Source organism: Rhinolophus sinicus, linkage group LG06, assembly GCF_036562045.2.
Source record: "Rhinolophus sinicus isolate RSC01 linkage group LG06, ASM3656204v1, whole genome shotgun sequence".
Taxonomy (NCBI): domain Eukaryota; kingdom Metazoa; phylum Chordata; class Mammalia; order Chiroptera; family Rhinolophidae; genus Rhinolophus; species Rhinolophus sinicus.
Genome location: NC_133756.1, coordinates 81,075,520 through 81,093,683, shown reverse-complemented (window position 1 = coordinate 81,093,683; position 18,164 = coordinate 81,075,520). Strand labels below are relative to the sequence as shown.

General features: G+C 35.9%; 1 protein-coding gene across 7 annotated transcripts in view; it reads right to left on the bottom strand.

The window, feature by feature from the left end:
- Positions 1 to 282: 282 nt before the first annotated feature.
- Positions 283 to 18,164, bottom strand: part of DDX6 (DEAD-box helicase 6) — a 32,742-nt gene continuing 14,860 nt past the window's right edge. For 3 of the 7 annotated variants that reach the window (XM_019716313.2, XM_074335352.1, XM_019716312.2), the window contains 10 exons: positions 17,451 to 17,580; positions 16,473 to 16,619; positions 14,416 to 14,510; positions 13,073 to 13,195; positions 12,459 to 12,587; positions 11,125 to 11,241; positions 9,711 to 9,774; positions 6,759 to 6,860; positions 6,058 to 6,240; positions 3,905 to 4,631 (listed from right to left, as the gene is read on the bottom strand). In XM_019716313.2, the coding sequence (XP_019571872.1) occupies positions 6,065 to 6,240; positions 6,759 to 6,860; positions 9,711 to 9,774; positions 11,125 to 11,241; positions 12,459 to 12,587; positions 13,073 to 13,195; positions 14,416 to 14,510; positions 16,473 to 16,619; positions 17,451 to 17,580 (1,083 nt within the window). In that variant the 3' untranslated portion in view covers positions 3,905 to 4,631; positions 6,058 to 6,064. Of the gene's footprint in view, positions 4,632 to 6,033; positions 6,241 to 6,758; positions 6,861 to 9,710; positions 9,775 to 11,124; positions 11,242 to 12,458; positions 12,588 to 13,072; positions 13,196 to 14,415; positions 14,511 to 16,472; positions 16,620 to 17,450; positions 17,581 to 18,164 lie in introns of all 7 variants that reach the window. The other 4 variants (XM_074335351.1, XM_019716315.2, XM_074335350.1 and 1 more) reach the window with 2 other exon arrangements.

Sequence of the window (18,164 nt, the reverse complement as noted above, 5' to 3'; positions counted from 1 at the left end):
TCTGAAACATTTGAAAAATTCTTCTGGGCGGGGAAAACTAGATAACCCCCCTGGACATACTGTGGACTAACATCTGTTCTAAATGATTATCTCGGTTCTGTTTAGGCTATAAAAACTGAGGAAAGTGAAATGTGGATGTGCTCTCAACTGGGCTCAATAGGGGTAGTGTTGAGAATGTCTTATTGCTTCACTGCAGTATGAATTACTTCAGTAAAATGCTCTCAAATGCAAGGATTCCTAAACAGCATAGCCTGCTAAGGACACACCACACACATACACACATTTGGAGTTCCAGTGGGTTTTTATTGAGATAAATTAACAAAATAAACAAACAACGAAAAATCAAGATTTTATCAACCATCTTTTCTAAACTCAGCCGACTCTGGTCCATGTACATATAACATAACACATCCCAACAAAAACAGAGCCCCACTGGAACATTTGCCAATTAACAGAAAGCCAATTTTCCCTTTCCCTAAATGTTTTCAAAATTTTGAGTCTCCACTGTTAACTTCTCAGTGGAACTGGTCCCTTGTGTCTAGGGACATTGAAATTCTATCCCATTTTTATTGAACAATTTTTTTTTTCAAGTTTTAGTTTTGTTTCAAAAAAGGGAAGTGACTTTGTTTTCTCCAGGCACCCCCGCCCACCCAACCATTGGTTAAAATACAGTAGCCTGTATCTTAATAACCCAACCCCTCCCCCCTCCCCTGCCCTGCCCAGTAGTCTACTGGAGAATTTAAATACACTTCTGTCGGAATCAGCTCAGCTGTGGAGGGGCTGAGTCGGTGCCAGGCTAGTCCCCTCTGACCTCATGAACTGTTATAACCTTTGGACACTTAACTCTTTTACCCCAAAGATGAGTTTTTTAGATCAGGAGAGTGGATTTTCTTTGGGACTTTTTAAAAACTATCTTTAAGGATATAAAGTAGAACTACAAGTTCACCAAAGTCCACTTAAGTTCACCAAGTTGACTTCAGTTCCCCCGAGGCCAGTATTTTGAAAAAGGTATTTTGACAGAAAATGACTCACTACAATTTTTAAGATACACAGAACGCTGAAAAAAGTAGCAAATTAAAATAACATGGCTTAATTCCCGGTAATTTATCTTTTGTTACTCATCTTATAAGGTCAGGAGTGTGCCTAAGGGCAGTTTCTGACGAGGTTATGAGCTTCCAAAGTGTTTCTAAATCCTAAAGCAGACACCCTCCCTTTTGGGGCACAGTAACCTCCCTCCCACCCCTATTAAAAAAAAAAAAGAAAAATAATTAAACCAATGATCAGAATGAGATGTTCTGATTCCAACAATTTACACTCAAGGCTTTGTGCTGAGTTGTCTGGTTCTAACCGAAGCATGATGGTATCAAACACAAAGCACATGGTAAGGAAAGATGCTCCCATCTCATTCTGAAAATATATTGATAACCAGTTGCCTCCCACCTCCCCCCAGCTTTTGGGGCCAACCCATTTTATGATGTAGGACCAACTTGAAAATAATTTCGAGACATGTTTAGGTTTCCTTCTCCCTTACTCCTTTCCATGGAAGATCATTTTGGAATAAATTTATTCCATTCCTGAGGGAAAAGCAAGAAAGTTTCTCCATTGGAATGTATGGGAATAGAAAGACAAAAATAGGCCCAGAAGCAGCAAGGTGTGTAACAGTCCATAACCTATTACACAACTACACAACCACAGGCTAAACCACGAGCTGGACATTATTTAAATATTAATAGGGAATAGTTTTCATCCAAATGAACCACTGGAAAAATATTACCATTACTTAAAATAAACACCCAATACTGGAAAAATACAAAAACAATTTCCAATAGTAACAAATGTTCCTTATTGTGAAGGGATTAAAAAAACACAAAAAAAAAAACACTAGGCTTTGACCTAGTACTTAGAGCATCTTTCCATTTAACAATTACTATTCAAGAGTCAAGCGCCAAAACTGGACAGCTGCCTGTATAAGACTGTCCACTAGTGGTGTCCCAGTTTAAGTGCCACTCCTCATCAGAGGCTATATACTTCAGTAATACTTTCAATTTAAAGTCTGTGCTTTCAGAGGGACCCACAGGCATGTGGCACCAAGCAGACGGCAGTCTGAGGATGGCAAAGAGGACTGCAAAGGACTGCGCTGTTTGTTTAGTCACCCACTCTCTAGCTAGATACAAAATTGCATTTATGAGCCTTTCTTCTATAATGATCCCTCTTATCTTGCCAGAGGTGGGGGGGAAAAAGAGAGCTGCATCAGTACAAGGGCAAGATTTTTTTTTGGTCAAAAGTTGATGCCTTTTAATTTCCCTCCCCCCACCCCCACCTCTCCCAGGAAAAAAGTTCTTTCTTAATTAGGGCTTGAATGTAGTAGCCAACTGGCTGGATAGAACCTATGTGGCTTGGATACCAAATAAATGAGCTTATTCTTTTTTGGGTTGTACTGTGCAGCTCCTGCTACAGTTCTTAAGGAGTCAGGGCTACGTCTGATCAGGAGGCATGTGGAGGATTTTGATCCTCAAGGAATTTTGTGTGAGTCACAAATAGTTTTTGCTTAGAACTAGACAGTCAAAAAAAGCAACTTTGAATAATTGATTTCTTCATCCAGATGAATTAAGCATGAAAGCATATGCAGGACTTACCTTATAATATTTTAGGGTTTTGAAAAACAATGGAGGAATATGGAAATCAAAATTTTTTTTAATTTTATTTTTTTGCCTTTTTTTTTTTTTAACCCTAGATGCCTCCTGATTGACCTAGTACACTGGGTTAAAAGGGAATTAAAAACATTAAAAAAAAAAGTTCACTGGTTTTGATTCATCTCATTCCTTTTGCCTGGAGATCAGGCCAAACATCAAGCATGTTGGGAGGGGCACAATTTAAAGCAACACTATTCACTGTAGAGCATCTGCCAGCAATTTACAATGCAAAATGACAATTCTTGTCACAAAGAGGATGGCAAGCAGCTTTCTGCAGCACAAAAGTTATCACCTCTCAGGGGTTGCCCATTCCTGCAAGTTTATGTAGAAAGGTAGGCAGAGGGCAACACACTTACACAGTACAGGTGATCCACAGAAAGCAAGCCCCCTAACTAACGTTACCAAAGCTGGTACTGGCTAATATTCTGAAATGCAAAATCCATGCTTTATACCTACACTGCTCAGACACTGCCATTTAATCAAATTTCCACACTGCAAGGCAGATTAATTTTTGTTCCCTTTTGCTGAGCTTCAAAAGTTCCTCCAACTTTTAAAAAGGGGGGAAGAAGCAAAATCAGAGAGAGCTTCTCAAAAATAACACCTTAAATTATAGGTTTTTGAAGCTTCCTTGCTCCCTCTGACAGACCTCCTCCAAAAGTACTAGATGAGACAGTGTAGCAGCAAACAGTGAATCCCAGACTTCTGGGTCCCTTTCCAACATAGGGTCCCCATAGAGGTCTGCTCTCTACAGTAAGAAATTTAGTGTTGCGGAAAACTGAGCCCCTCTCATCTTTAGCTGCTCCCATAATCATTCTAAATCCCCTTAATCCCAGCAACCTTCATCCAAAAAAAAAAAAAATCGTGTGTGTGTGTGTGTGTATATATTACACACATATATATACACGTACACACACACACATATATATACACACGAACTCAGAAAAAAAACTTATTTACAAAGTTTATACACGTATACACACCCAATTTTCTACGGGACACGCTCTGCCACAGAGGAAAGAGGGTCAAGGCTGACATGTCTACACATCAAGTGCCATAACTGCTAATGGAGGCAGGCGTATGTAAACCAGTCTTTAGTGTTCTGTTATAGAGCACAAAGGCTTGTCATATGGCTCCTGCAATGATAGACTGCTCTTTCCTTTGGGAGCGAAGATGTTGTATCTACTCAGCCCAGAAGAAATTTTTACTTGGGATTGTTTTTTTTTTAAATACATGTATTTACAGTGCGGATGGACTGCAGTTGCATATCAACTCCTCCACATAAAGAAAAAAAAATGGTGTTTAACATTACTAATACGTTTCATCTTCCAGCCCTGGGCTTGAGTATTGGGTAGAAAAAGAAGCGAGAGACCAACTTGAAACCAAAATGAAAAGACAAAAATTTTAAGAAGAAAAAGGAAAGAATTATTATTGTTGATTCCTTGGGCTGTGTCTAAAAGATGATATTCTGAATGGTCTCATAGCATAAGGCACTTCGCACAAATAAGTAATAAGCTCTTCAGGCTTAAAAAACCGATGAGTAATCAGGGAGAAGTTGAAATGCACTCAAGAGTCACCTGTTGGAGAATTTTGAAATTGTAGACAAGCTTGTGTGTTCATTAAGATTCTTCTCTTTTTAGGGTTTCTCTCCTTCTCTTCTTTTTCCTCCTTCCTTGTCCCCCTTTCCCAGAAAATTTTTAAAAACTAGCAGTTAGTGCAACTAATGTTCAGTCAGCACACAGTGCAAACAAGTGGAACAAAAAAGGTAAACTCCTTCTTTTCAGCTTTTTTCTCTTCACCAGTTAAAAAAAAAGAAAAAAAATGTCTGAACTCTTCATAGTTTCAAAATAAACAAAATGAAAACCCCACAAAGAGAAGAGCATCCCCCCAAAAAAACAATGTGTCACAGATCCAAATGAGCCTTTTGCAGTTTTTCAAAGCCTAAAGAAAGAAGAAACCCAAAATTAACAAGCGTGAAAGCAGTATGAACTAGGGAATATAGGTTTTCACAATCCCTTTCCCAAATGCTCTGTATTATCCTTTACTGAGCATTTTAACTATTGCAGAATCCATTCAGGATTAAGGAATTTCTGCTAGGCATTTTAGAAACAGAATGAGAGCCTGAAGTTCTAGTAACAGGGCTGGCCCTGTGACTCAGGTGGTTGGAGCTCCGTGCTCCTAACTTGGAGGTCGTTGGTTCAATTCCCACATGGGCCAGTGAGCTGCGCCCTCTACAGCTAAGATTGTGAACAACAGCTCTCCCTGGAGCTGGGCTGCCATAAGCAGCCGGCAGCCAGCGTGAGCTGCCATTAGCTGCCGCAGGCTACCGTGTGCCCGCCATGAGTGGCTGGCAGCCAGCAAGGGCTGCGTGTGGCCAACTGGCGACCGACTGCCTCAGCTGCGGGGAGCGCAAGGCTCATAATACCCGCACGGGCCAGGTAGCTGTGTCCTACACAACTAGACTGAAAAACAACGGCTTGAACCAGAGTAGGGTGGGAGGCGGAAGGGGGGGGGGGGAGAAAGTTCTAATAACAGATAGAAGTCACTCACAACAATTAAAATCAAAAAAATTATTATAACCTTATATAAACTCAGTAAGTAGCCTGCCAATATACTAGCAAACACTGGCTAGTTTTGTTTGTCTAAGGATTTTGTTTGATATTTAAATTAGGGGGGGGAAAGGTTAGAGTGAAGAGTAATTTGAAAAATCTAAAAACAATAAGTACAATGTTCATTGCTAATTCAGAAACCATCATGTCGCAAATCAGATTTTCCTTAGAAAAATAATTCCAAAATGGTCTACATTCCCTTATGTTGAGCTTTGTTTTAAGCATTTCTACCAGAGCCCAATAGTCACCAAAAGATGAAATGATTAGATGGTGAGGGAAACCAGAGGGAACTTAAAAAAAAAATAGTTATCCTCATAACCTGATTACAATTTGAGAATGAGGTATTACAGGTAATTTAACCTGATTTATTGAGGTACCCATTAGAAATTAAGAGTGAATGTTAACAGAGAGATGACTGAAAAGCAAAGGAAAAAAACAAAGTATTTTTACATTCAAAATTACTGAAAAAGATTCTCTTTGCTTTCATTATTTCAGAAGTCTGAATTTGTCACGGTACTGTTCACATAGCACATTACTTAGGAAGACTGCATTCAAGAACAGCATTTATGGATTCTCCTATGAGACCCAACTTCACCCAAGAGATACTTCCCGTTTACTGTCATTTATGCCAACAAGTGTTTTACCCTATGTTTCTATTATGTATGGTGGGATATCAAATTTCTCCCAGGAAAGATCATCTTGATTGCTTTCCTTTCTATAAACATTATGCTTACTTAGCTATTCTGTAGGGTACGCACATGCTTGTTAAGGTTTCTCATCTTCTACAGGCTCGCTGTGATATTCTGCCACATAGAGGCTCTTGTCAATGTTGCTTGGGATAGGTTTAATTTCTGTTCCCAGCTGCTCCTCAATACTTTTCAGGTTGAAGCGATCATCATATGTGATCAAGTTGATGGCTAAGCCAAGATGACCAAAGCGACCTAATGGAAAACATTTTTAAATAATAAAATTATTTAAATATGAGAATGAATGTGCATGTGCAAGTCTGTGTCAAAACCATACAAGATTGTTTTTCAATGCCATTCTGGGTATATGAAACCACTTTCTCTGGTCTCCTTATACACATTACTCCACAAAACTTCCGATTTCACAGCCCTAAATAGTACTCTAGTTTACTTTCTTCAAATGACAAAATGGATGTTTGTGTCAAAAGTTGCCAAAACTACATGTACTGAACAGTAGTTACGTACATCATCTAATGAGAAAAGCTAGGTTCTCCTTTGTGAATTTATCTCAAATTAAGCATATGGTAGTTATTTAACTTTTCTTAGTAAGTGTTCTGGAAGAGCTAGAAATTAGTCTTAAATATCAAACAACTAAATTAATTTTAATTCACTGTTCTCATCACTACCACACTCTATTTCACACAGGAACAAAATTTAGTGATTAAACTTCTCAAAAAACTTCCACGAAGAACATCACCTTTATTTTTCCTCACCTGATCTTCCAATACGATGGAGATAGGTCTCTGCTAGCTTTGGAAAGTCAAAGTTTATTACCACATTCACAGCTTGTATATCAATACCTCGGGTAAACAAATCTTTAAAAAACAACAACAAAAAATCTCCATTATACCTTTCAATTTTTAAGCATTTAAGCAATTTTAAGCATTTAAAAACATGCTTCTTGTTACCATAATACTCTTTAACATATACCACAGGAGTGCCAAAATAATGTACACAAGTGGACACTTTGGTCAACGTTGCTCAAGCAGTTCACTGTAATCAGAAGTGTGTGGAAGCTGATGGTAACCACTTTGAGCACCTCTTGTAATTGCAGAAGTCAAACGTAACTTGTACTCTCACCTTTTGTTAGTGGTATACATTGAGTATTACAATTTTAATAGTTTTCCTTCCTTAAAATCTGTATGCATTTTTTTGGCACCCACTGTTATTTCTAGTATAATCTAAGTTTATCCACTTCATTATTTCAAATGCATTTGCAAATTACTGACACTACCTTTCATGTACATTATCATAAATAACTTCCTGGTCACAAGTTACCTTTTTGCAGTTCTGTAAGAAAAGTTTTAGAAAATGGTCTAAGATAATTGCAAATGCAGGAAGAGATTAAGATAACTGGTAAACTATAAACTCATAAATGAGTCTCAGGAATAATCAGGAATTTTCTTTAGTTTATTTTTTTTTTTAAATAAATTTTATTGGGGAATATTGGGGAACAATGTGCTTTTCCAGGGCCCATCAGATCCAGGTCGTTGTCCTCAATCTAGCTGTGGAGGGCGCAGCTCACTGGCCCATGCAGGAATCGAACCGGCAACCCTGTTGTTCAGAGCTCGTGCTCTAACCAACTGCTCTTTAGTCTATTTTTTAGTATTTAAGATTAAATAGTAAATTATTTAAAAAAACATTTGTTGTGTAACTTAGAATACTTCAAAAATAGAAGTAATACACCAGCAGTAATTACTTATGTTTTGTTTAGAATTCATTCATCCCATTTTGCTAAATGATTTGCAATAGGTCTGGGGTAAGCTAACATGCAAGGCCATCCCTTCTACTTTTTTCTAGTCTCACAATTACTATGCTCATTAGGTTCTGAAAACTACAAATAGAAATAATAGGCTAATAACTACCATTTCCCCAAAAATAAGACCTAAACGGACAATCAGCTCTAATGCATCTTTTGGAGCAAAAATTAATATAAGACCCAGTCTTTTGTTATATTACGTAAGACCAGGTCTTATAGCTGAGTGTCCGGCTAGGCCTTATTTTTAGGGGAACACAGTAGGTTTCTCTGATTCTATCAGCTCCACACTCCAAGAAAATAATCCATGATGGTCAGAATAGTATTTCTAAAATACTGCTTTGAACTTGCACCTCATTGCTTTAAATAGCCTCCAAGTAAAATTTAAAATTGACATTCAAGGTCCTCCTCTCTGTATTTTGGTCTTAACATACTTTTTCTAACACATTGCCTCAAACCTTCTTCTCTACCAAACTCATCCACTTATCTTTCCTTGAACATACCTTCTTAGCCTTCTATGGATCACTTTTTTATACCAGTCCCCTAACTTAAAGTCCCCTCTTCTACAAATCTGAAATGTATCCAGCTTATGAAGCCCTAAAACTCCATCTATTCTCAGATAAACTCAGCTAGTTACTTTCCCCTCCTATGAAAATTTATGATTAATTTCTACAACTGACGCATGAACAACATAGGGGTTAGAGGCGCTAACTCCTGCACAGTCAAAAATCTGCATATAACTTGACTTCCCCAAAACTTAACTAATATAGTCTACTACTGACTGGAAGCCTTACCGATAAAATATAAACAGTAGATTAACACATATTTTCGAATAAACTATAATAGATATTTGTTTAGAATTCAGTTTAAAGCATCCCATTTTACAAATAAAAAATGGCATAAAACTATAACTTGCCCAGGGTCATGATTAAAGGTTAAAAAAAAAAAAAGTAGGTAGGACTTGGACCCTAAGCTTAAAATTCTAGGAGCATAGTATTCTTTCCACTAAATCAAATATTTTATATTTTTGAATACCTCAATACATTTAAAGGTCAGAACTATTGATAAAAGTAAACATAAATGTATTAATTCACAGTTGTATTAACTGTCCTTTCAAATGTAAGGCACAGAAACAATATAAACTGGAAGTACGCAACATATACGATAGTCCTCTTTTTGAGAAAAATTTGAAATTTCTACAGCAACATTTTTAAAAATTCAAATTTTGACATATTCTAAATCTTAATCTGGGTATTGATTATATGAATGTGTAAACATGCAAAAATTCATCAAATAATATGCTTATGATTTATTGACCTGTGTGGATACCTCAATTAAAAAAAAAAGAAGCAAAATCCATGTTCTTCTCTTTACCCAGAACCTTGTTTAGATTATTAATCTCATACCAATACTAAGATTATATTTGCAGTGTACAGATGGGAGGATACTGAATCCATTTGCTTTGTCTGATCTGATTGTCCAGCTGCTTCCCCAGTGATTTTCTTCATGTAGTGAAATACAATATAGACTAGTCTGCTTCCAGCAAAAAATAAAAAGGCCACAATAAACAATTTCCAAACGTAGATGGTTTCTCAATATAATTCATTTTGCATATGCCATATATAATCCATTCCTGTGTGTTAAAACTATTCAGAAAACACACAAATCCCCAAATTGGTTTAGAAGGTAGATGAGGTTGAGTGCTAAAACGAGTCTTCTGCAGTTTCAGATACAGAATATAATTTCAGGAGTTAACTACAACTCATTCTCAAACTTCAGAAATTCTAGAAGTAGTAGTAGGGAGAGCTAGACTATGTCATTACAGGCTCTGCTGCATAATATGGAACAGAGAAAGCAGAGCAAGAACTCGGGAGAAAAACAATGGATAAAGGAAATAGAAAATACTTACCAGTGCAAACAAGATTGCGGCATAAGCCATTTCGGAAATCATGAAACACACGATTTCGATGTTCCTAGGAACAAAGCAATGGGTTCGATTAAAACTCATACACACAGTCCCAAATTTTTCACTGTTTCTCCTATACAAAATTTATTTACACAAATGAGATGAGCCAATTCAATACACATAAATTTAAAAGGTAAAAAAATTCACCATAAATTGGTTTCTCATGGGAATAAGCAACTAACAGACATCTATGCATATCTATGCACATATAGCATTTGTCTTGACTCTTAAAGCTATTTATATTTTTTGCTGGAGATTATAAATGACAATTTTCACCAAGTTTATATATATATATATATATATATATATATATATATATATATATATATATACTTTTAAGATGTTTCAAACAGATGTTGAATTTGGCATGACCAAAACATCTATTTATTTACCTTTTTAGTAATTATATGCAATAGCTAAAAATAACTACCTTCCAATTAAAAATCAAAAATAAAACACACAATGACTCTAGGAAAAACGGTAAACCTAGCATCTGGCAAACTGACTTATCTTTTCAGTGCAACATTCCTCCATTTTAAAATATTCTCTTCAGCATAATAACACATTCATTTCCTGTGATAATTTCTAGTATTAGATGCCCTATATGATCCCTGACACTAAGCTTCTTTGAAAACCAAATGTGAGCCGACTAATCTAAGTTCTTAACCTGTTACAGTTGTAGAAACTGCTTTCTTTCCATGAAGTTTCAATTATAGTTAGCACACACAAAAAAATGTCTTGCTAGTTTTGAATTTATTTTCTGTAAAATCAAGTTCTGAAATTTAGAGATTCCATCCTTTTAAGACAAATAGTAAAGAAAAAATATTTGGGCTGATGAGGTACAGATACATTAAAAATCTAGGGCAGTATTGTCCAATAGAACTTTCCACAATGATGGAAATGTTCTGTATCTGCACTTTCCAAAACTGTAGCTGCTAATGACATGTAACTTGGCCCTTGAAATGTGGTTAGTGTGACTGAGAAACTAAACTTTATTTAATTTTTAACTTATTTAAATTGCCACATATGGCTAGTGGTTATTGTGTTAAATAGTGCAAATCTAGAGATTACAAGGGGAAGGGAATAAAATCTCACATTAGCATCATGCTTTACAAAGTACTCCATTTGTATATTATCTCAATCTTCCTAACAACTTTGTGAGGTAAGAATATGTATTACCCCTATTTTACAGTTAAAAAACTGAATGCCCAAGACGTTAAAATGAAGGGTTCTTCCCCTACTAAGGAATAATTTATTCTTAAACTTAGGTCATTTGAAGGAGCATTAAAATGAAATCCAAGAAATACTTAGAAAAAGATTTTTTTAAAAGCTGTGCAAGTTCTAGTTTTAAACTCACCTGCCTCATTTTAGCATGGATATAGAAGCAAGAATAACCCAGTTGAGAAATCTTCTTGGCTAGCAATTCAACTCGCTGAGAGGAGTTACAGAAAATGATCGACTGGTTTATCTGAAGCTGAGCACAGAAAAAAAAAAAGACATGAAAAAGAAATAACCTTCATTTATTTTACACATCTTGAAATCACTGGCAAACAAACATGGTCTATGACTTAGAATCTAAGATATAAGAGAGATGCAAAACTATCAGAACTGTAAATACTATTCATTTACTTAGTAGATGCAGGTAATAATTTGTTAAGTTTTTTTGTAAAAGAGTATATTTCAGGGTGGCCGGTTAGGCTCAGTTGGTTAGAGCGTGGTGCTAATAACACCAAGGTTGCTGGTTTGATCCCCACATGGGCCACTGTGAGCTGCGCCCTCCTTAAAAAAAATAATAAAAAGATGTTGAACACTATAAAAAAAATGTATATTTCATAAGGGCACATGATTGATTGCCATCAAGAGTAAAACACAGCTGATTCTCATTATTTGCAATAGTTATGTTCTACAAAGTTGCTGCAAACACTGAATTAGTGAACACAGAACCACTGCTCCTAGGAGAAATACTGGGTAGTTACTGTGAGCCTCTGGTCATACATGTAAGTTTTTCAACAATGAAGCAATAGATAAGTTTGTTTTATGTGTGTTATTGTTTAAAGACACCTTATTTACTCATGACCAACAGCACTGTAACTCATGCCTGCACAAAGTTTATGTGATACAATTTTTCTGCAAGGCACATCAGTCTTCTTGCACTTAGGTGTACTGGACAGCACTTCAGCACTATGCTTAGGGGTCATTTTAAACAGTGAAAAATCAACAAAAAAGGCACGAAAATGCAAAAAAAACGTGGTATCAAATAGACCATGAAAAGAACTTTGGTATATGGTGTGAGAGCTGAAACACGAAGGCTGGGAATATGCACCGTGCTTCAAAATTTTCATCATGCACTACATGTCCACAAATGACTTCTAAAGCACACAACTATTGATTTTGTGGTTATAAAAAAATTTTGGCAAGTAGGTGAGTCTGCAAATACAGAATCTATAAATAATGAGGACTATAATTACCGCAAATAATGAGGACTGACTGTAATTATGGTCAAATTATTTTAGAATTAAAAGTGCCTGTGACTCATCAATCATACAGTATCAACTTCAGATCAACTGCAACTGCCTTTTAGGAAAAGCTATGGGCTTTTTCAAACACCGAAAATGGTAGGAAAACTGGTACAATTGTCTATTTTATTGGGGTTAAGTAATGGATGTTCAGAAGCTGAAGCTTCTTACTTACCCTGGAGAAAAGTGTGTTGAGGCAGTGTACTTTTTGGCGCTCAGTTACATATGCGTAGTACTGGGTTACTCCCTTCAAAGTTAGTTCCTCCATCAGGTTAATCTCATAGGGTTTCTGCAAATGAGAATTCTGGGGGGAAAAAAAAAAGAAGAATCTTATACTTAAGTGAAAGCAGAATGTATCTCTTAAACTCAAGGTATCTCCTATACAACTATCTGATAAACTCTTGCTTTAAGGGCTACGACTCTCTTCAAAATAAGTATACATAATTTGTCATGGAAGAGAAATAAATTACCATGGGAGATCTAATATTCAGACACGTAGCTAAATTACTATTTTGTACTTTGTACATAAGATTATGCTATAATAATTTAGGTAGCATCAATGGCTACGTCAGCCTGACATCAAAAGTTAAGTGAACAATGAAGAATTTTATCAAATTACTATTATAGCTTTTAAAAAAATCAGTTATGCACAACAAACCTTAACTGATCAGCTGAAAAGCCAAAAACTTGAAATAATCAGCATAGACTGATAAGAAGATGTAATCATGGATAAAGGTATACCCATAGGCAACAGGATGGCACTGCTTCCAAGTACAGATTTATACTCACCATGAACTTCTGTACACTAAGAGGGAAAGTAGCAGAATATAATAAAATCTGTCTGTTTTTAGGTAGCGTGAGAATAATATCCTCCATTATCTGCACAAAATCCTGTGACAGCAACTTATCTGCCTGCAGTATAAAGAAGACAATTTTACAAACAAATAATGTCGTCTTTGGTTAATAAGGCATCATCCACCAAGAGCACCCATGGAATGTTCCTGGTTGTGAACAGTTAAGTACTCTACAACACTGCATAGTGCAAAAGAACCAAGACACATTCCCAGTGATCCAGAAGGGGAAAAGTCTGTAATATCCATCTTCTAGGGGGAAAAATAAAACCCCTAGACAGATATAAAATCCTTGTTCCCACAACCGAAGCATCTTAACAACTTACTCAGTTCTGTATCCTTGGGCTCTACTAGTGTTTTATACATACAGTATATCAGTGTTAATGTTTTAAAATAAAGTTACTTTCCTACATGGTCTGCGTTTTAGATAACTAGATCACGTAGATCATGGCCTAATTCAGATCAGTTTTGTTTGTGTAGTAACGAGATAACCTTTAGTCACTGTGCGCTACATGTTTCTTTTTCCCGTTTAATTTTTGCAACAACCCTGTAAGATAGGTATCCTATAAAGTAGTTACTACAGTGAGTACACAGCCTAATTTTAAAATTGTGCAATCTGAAGTATTGGTTAAGTAACTAACTTCCAAACATAGCTAGTTAAGGGAAGGAGATAAGACTTCAATCCAGGTAGCTGGATTCTGCAGGCTGTCCTTTTAACCACTATACCATACAGCCTCTTTCATGGAAATTACATTAACATTCTGGTGTAGGTAACACATGTAACAGAGACTGAAAAAAACAAACAATGCATACTACCGTGTTTCCCCGAAAAAAAGAACCTAGCCAGTCTTACATTAATTTTTGCTCCAAAGGATGCATTAGAGTTGATTGTCTGGTTAGGTCTTATTTTCAAGGAAACACAGTATTTGCTAAATGAGGGGTTAGATATATTACATGTTTTTTAAGATGTATCACTGAATGGAAAGACTCAGAACGAACTTAGCTTTAAGGATACTCAACTCCTCTTGAAAAATGAAAATAAACCCCAAACTATCTGGCATCCCTAGGAAAGACACAAGGCTGAACTATTCCTATAAATGCCTATCACCTATTGCCTTTAAAGGCCAAAGCGTGTTTTATAAGCAAATTAGTTTGAACTGACAGAAGTCATATTTTTTTAGAAATTCATGAACACAAAGAACTTTTGCTTCATTCACTGACAATGATAAACAAAGCTCAGAATAATACAGAATAGTATCTTTCCAAATGAAGAGACATTACCTCATCCAATACTATCATCTGGACATGATCAACTTTTGCAACTCCTTTCTTGATAAGATCCAGGATTCTCCCAGGGGTAGCTATCACCACATGCACTACACAAGATTAAAAGACATATTCTCATTAATTTTAGCTTGGACAAAAAGGATATAGTAAAGGTGTCTGTATATTATATATACACAAATATATACATATAAACCTTTTAAAATACATATATACATTATCAGAAACACTGCTGTAGAGGTAGGAATACAGTAGTCCCTCCTTATCCACAGTTTTGCTTTCCACAGTTTCATTTACCCACGGTCAATTGCAATCTGAATATATTAAATGGAAAATTCCAGAAATAATTCATAAGCTTTAAGCTGTGCACTGTACTGAGTAACATGATGAAATCCCACACCTTCCTGTTCCATCCTGCCCAGGATGTAAATCATCCCTTTGTCTAGTGTATCTGCTACCCTGCTGCCTGTTAGTCACTTAGTAGCTGTCTAGGTTGTCAGATGGACTATTGTGGTATCTCAATGCTTGTGCTCAAGTAACATTTTACTTAATTAAACGGCCCAAAGTACAGGAGTAGAGATGCTAGTAATTTGGATATGCCAAAGAGAAGCTGGAAAGTGCTTCCTTTAAGTGAAAAGGTGAAAGTTCTCAACATAGTAAGAAAAAAAACTGTATGCTGAGTTTGCTAAAATCTACGATGAAATCTATCCGTGAAATTGTGAAGAAAAAGAAATTTTTGTTAGTTTTGCTGTTGCACCTCAAACTGAAAGTTATGGCCACAGCACATGGTAAGTACTTAGTTAATATGGAAAAGGCATTAAATTTGTGGGAGGTAGACATGAACAGAGAGAGACCACATTCATATAACTTTATTAACAATATATTACTTTGTTATTTTGTTATTATTAATCTCCTACTGTGCCTAATTTATAAATTAACCTTTACCATTAAGTATGTATAGGAAAACACTGTATATACTATAGGGTTCAGTACTATCTATGGTTTCAGGCATCAACTGGGGGTCTTGGAACACATCCCTTACAGATAAGGGGAGACTACTGTAGTACAAAGAGGCAAAGATGTGTATTTGGGAAATGGATTTCCATTTCACCTAAGTTGGCTAGAAAACACTTGCTTGTTTTATCTCTACATGGGGTGGGGTACAGGTTCCCAAATCACATGCTCCAAATAAGGGTGATATCGCCTTATCTTAGGACAATCCCTAATGAATAACAAAAGGCATACTAAGCTTCTGATATAGTAGATTGTCTCTAAATTACAGCAATGGTCTTCAGAAGATTGTTATAAGGATCAAATGAGAGAATCATTTTAAATAACTGTGCAGTATGAATATAGTAATTAATCTAATGACAATCATAAAATTCTAAATTCTATGTATAATTTTGTATAAGTGGATCTCATTCGTACTGTTTTATCTTTTTTCACTCAGTGTATCCAGGAGAACTCTCCATAAAAATAAACAAAGATCAGCTTCACCCTTTAATGGCTGTGTGGTATTCCACTCAAAATATACACCCCAATGTATTTAGCCAACTTCCTGTCTGACATTTAGGTTGTTCTAACTTTTCAGTACTACAAACCACACTGTAATAAACAACCTTGCATTTTCCCAATTATTTCTTCAGGAAGGATTCTTAAAAATATACATTTATAATTTCAAAATATAATGTCAACTTGCCCACTACACAGAAGGCATCAATTTATGTATGTTGCAAAAGACAGCCTATTTCTCCACAAACTCACATTATGTTACTAATGTTTTTTTGCCTTGCCAGTCAGATAAGCACGGTATGAATTTATTGTTTTAATTTTATTTACATTTTTAAAAATTACTAGTAAGATTGAGTATTGTTTCAATTACTATCAATTTGGTGTTTTCTTGAAATGAGACCCTCATTTCCTTCATTCATTTTTCTACTGCAATGTTTGTTTATTAATTCTTAAAAGCAATTTTTAATAAGTTACTGAAAGGAAACACCTGTGTGTGAAATTATACTCAGAGCTAGGCCACCTCATTATCAGTCATTTCCTACCTGTGTCATCAAGCCTCATTATGTCATCCCGTAAATTGGTTCCTCCTGTGGTTGCCATCACTTTGGCCCCTCCCATGTGTTTGCTGACCTGGATGCAAATTTGACTGACCTGTAGAGCAAGTTCTCTAGTGGGAACAATCACCATTGCTGGAAAATATCAAGCAACAGAGAAAACAGAAAAAAACATATTTTAAGAGTTTAAGAAGCTACAGAAATACTGCCCCTTGCAATCTAGATACTCAGACATATTAAGAAGTTAATCGTAATAAGCCAAACCAATTCTGAAAAGTCAAATGAGTAAATCTTAAAGAGAACCTAGTAGTGTTCCAGATTAAGACTCTTCCTCAACAATATTACTATATAAGTCTTGTACTATTCTTAGTTACAAACTTTTACAGGGTTCTTTGAGTTGGCAACCATGGGCTTGAAGTTTAATATTTCAGTAAGACACTCTGAACACCCAAATAGGAAACTCCTGCTACCAAGGTTCATTTACATATGAAAGGGGGGGAAGAATGATAATTATAGATCAAGAAAGCTGAGAATTTAAGATAATGCGTTAGAGGTAAAAACTATTAGTTTATGGTGGGTACAACTACAGAAATCTGATTCTTCCCCACTGCCTGAGCTCTTAAAATTCCAAAACCACAAGGGAAAAGGTTCATGTTTCTACAAGGAACTTACACACAGCTGCCACAGAAATTCATAGTTTTTAAGTAGTAATGTCAGATAATTTAACTTCTTATGATCTTAACTTTCCTATCTATAGGGCAATAATACTTTGCCTATCTCATTGGAACGTTGTCAAAACTGTGCAATATGTAAAATTACTTTGAAAACTACAAATCTCTTCAAAAAACTGTGAAAAGAAAGGGTATGCCATTCAGATTCTGTAAATTCTGACAAAAAGAAGATGGTAACATCTTCCACACAACTTCATGGTTATTAACCACCATTTTTAGAATTTAAACAACTAACCTTGTATATTGTCCTTCTTCAGGTCTAGCCGTTCAAGTAAGGGAATGAGGTAGGCACCGCTCTTGCCTGTTCCATTTTTTGCTCTAGCTAAAATATCCCTACCCGATAAAGCAATGGGAATGCTCTCCTCCTAAAAGAGACAAAGCCAGTTACTTGTGAGTAAAAACAGTGCATAAGCAAATTCTCTAAAATACACAAGGTATACCTTTGGTATTGCTTTAAAGTGCCTTACATTTGCATTTTACAAGAAAAAGTAGAAACCAAGTAAATTAGCAAGAATAGTCAACATCACCATCATTAATCAACCAGTATTTACTGAAACTGCTCATAGAACACGTATTGTATCCCAATGCAATAAAAACTGTGTAAGTGTGTATGTGTGAAACTGTGTATGGCTAAGGAAGCTGAACATCAACAAAGAGGAGAAACTTGGGCTGACACAGAAGAAAAGCAGAAGACATTTCACAGTTAAAAACTGGAGAAAAAAATGGCACAAACAATACAATGGAAAGACTCCATATGATATTTTAAGACTAATAAGCCAATTTTACAATGAAAAATTGTAGTTTGGACAACTTATCCTTTTACAAAGCAGAAAAGGGCTGGAAAGTTTAACCTCAGGTTTTATGTGATATCACACAAAACCTCCAATGTTTGTCTCATAGCCAATTTCTCTGTCCTGAAATGTGCTCAAATGGAGGCTCAATTCTATCC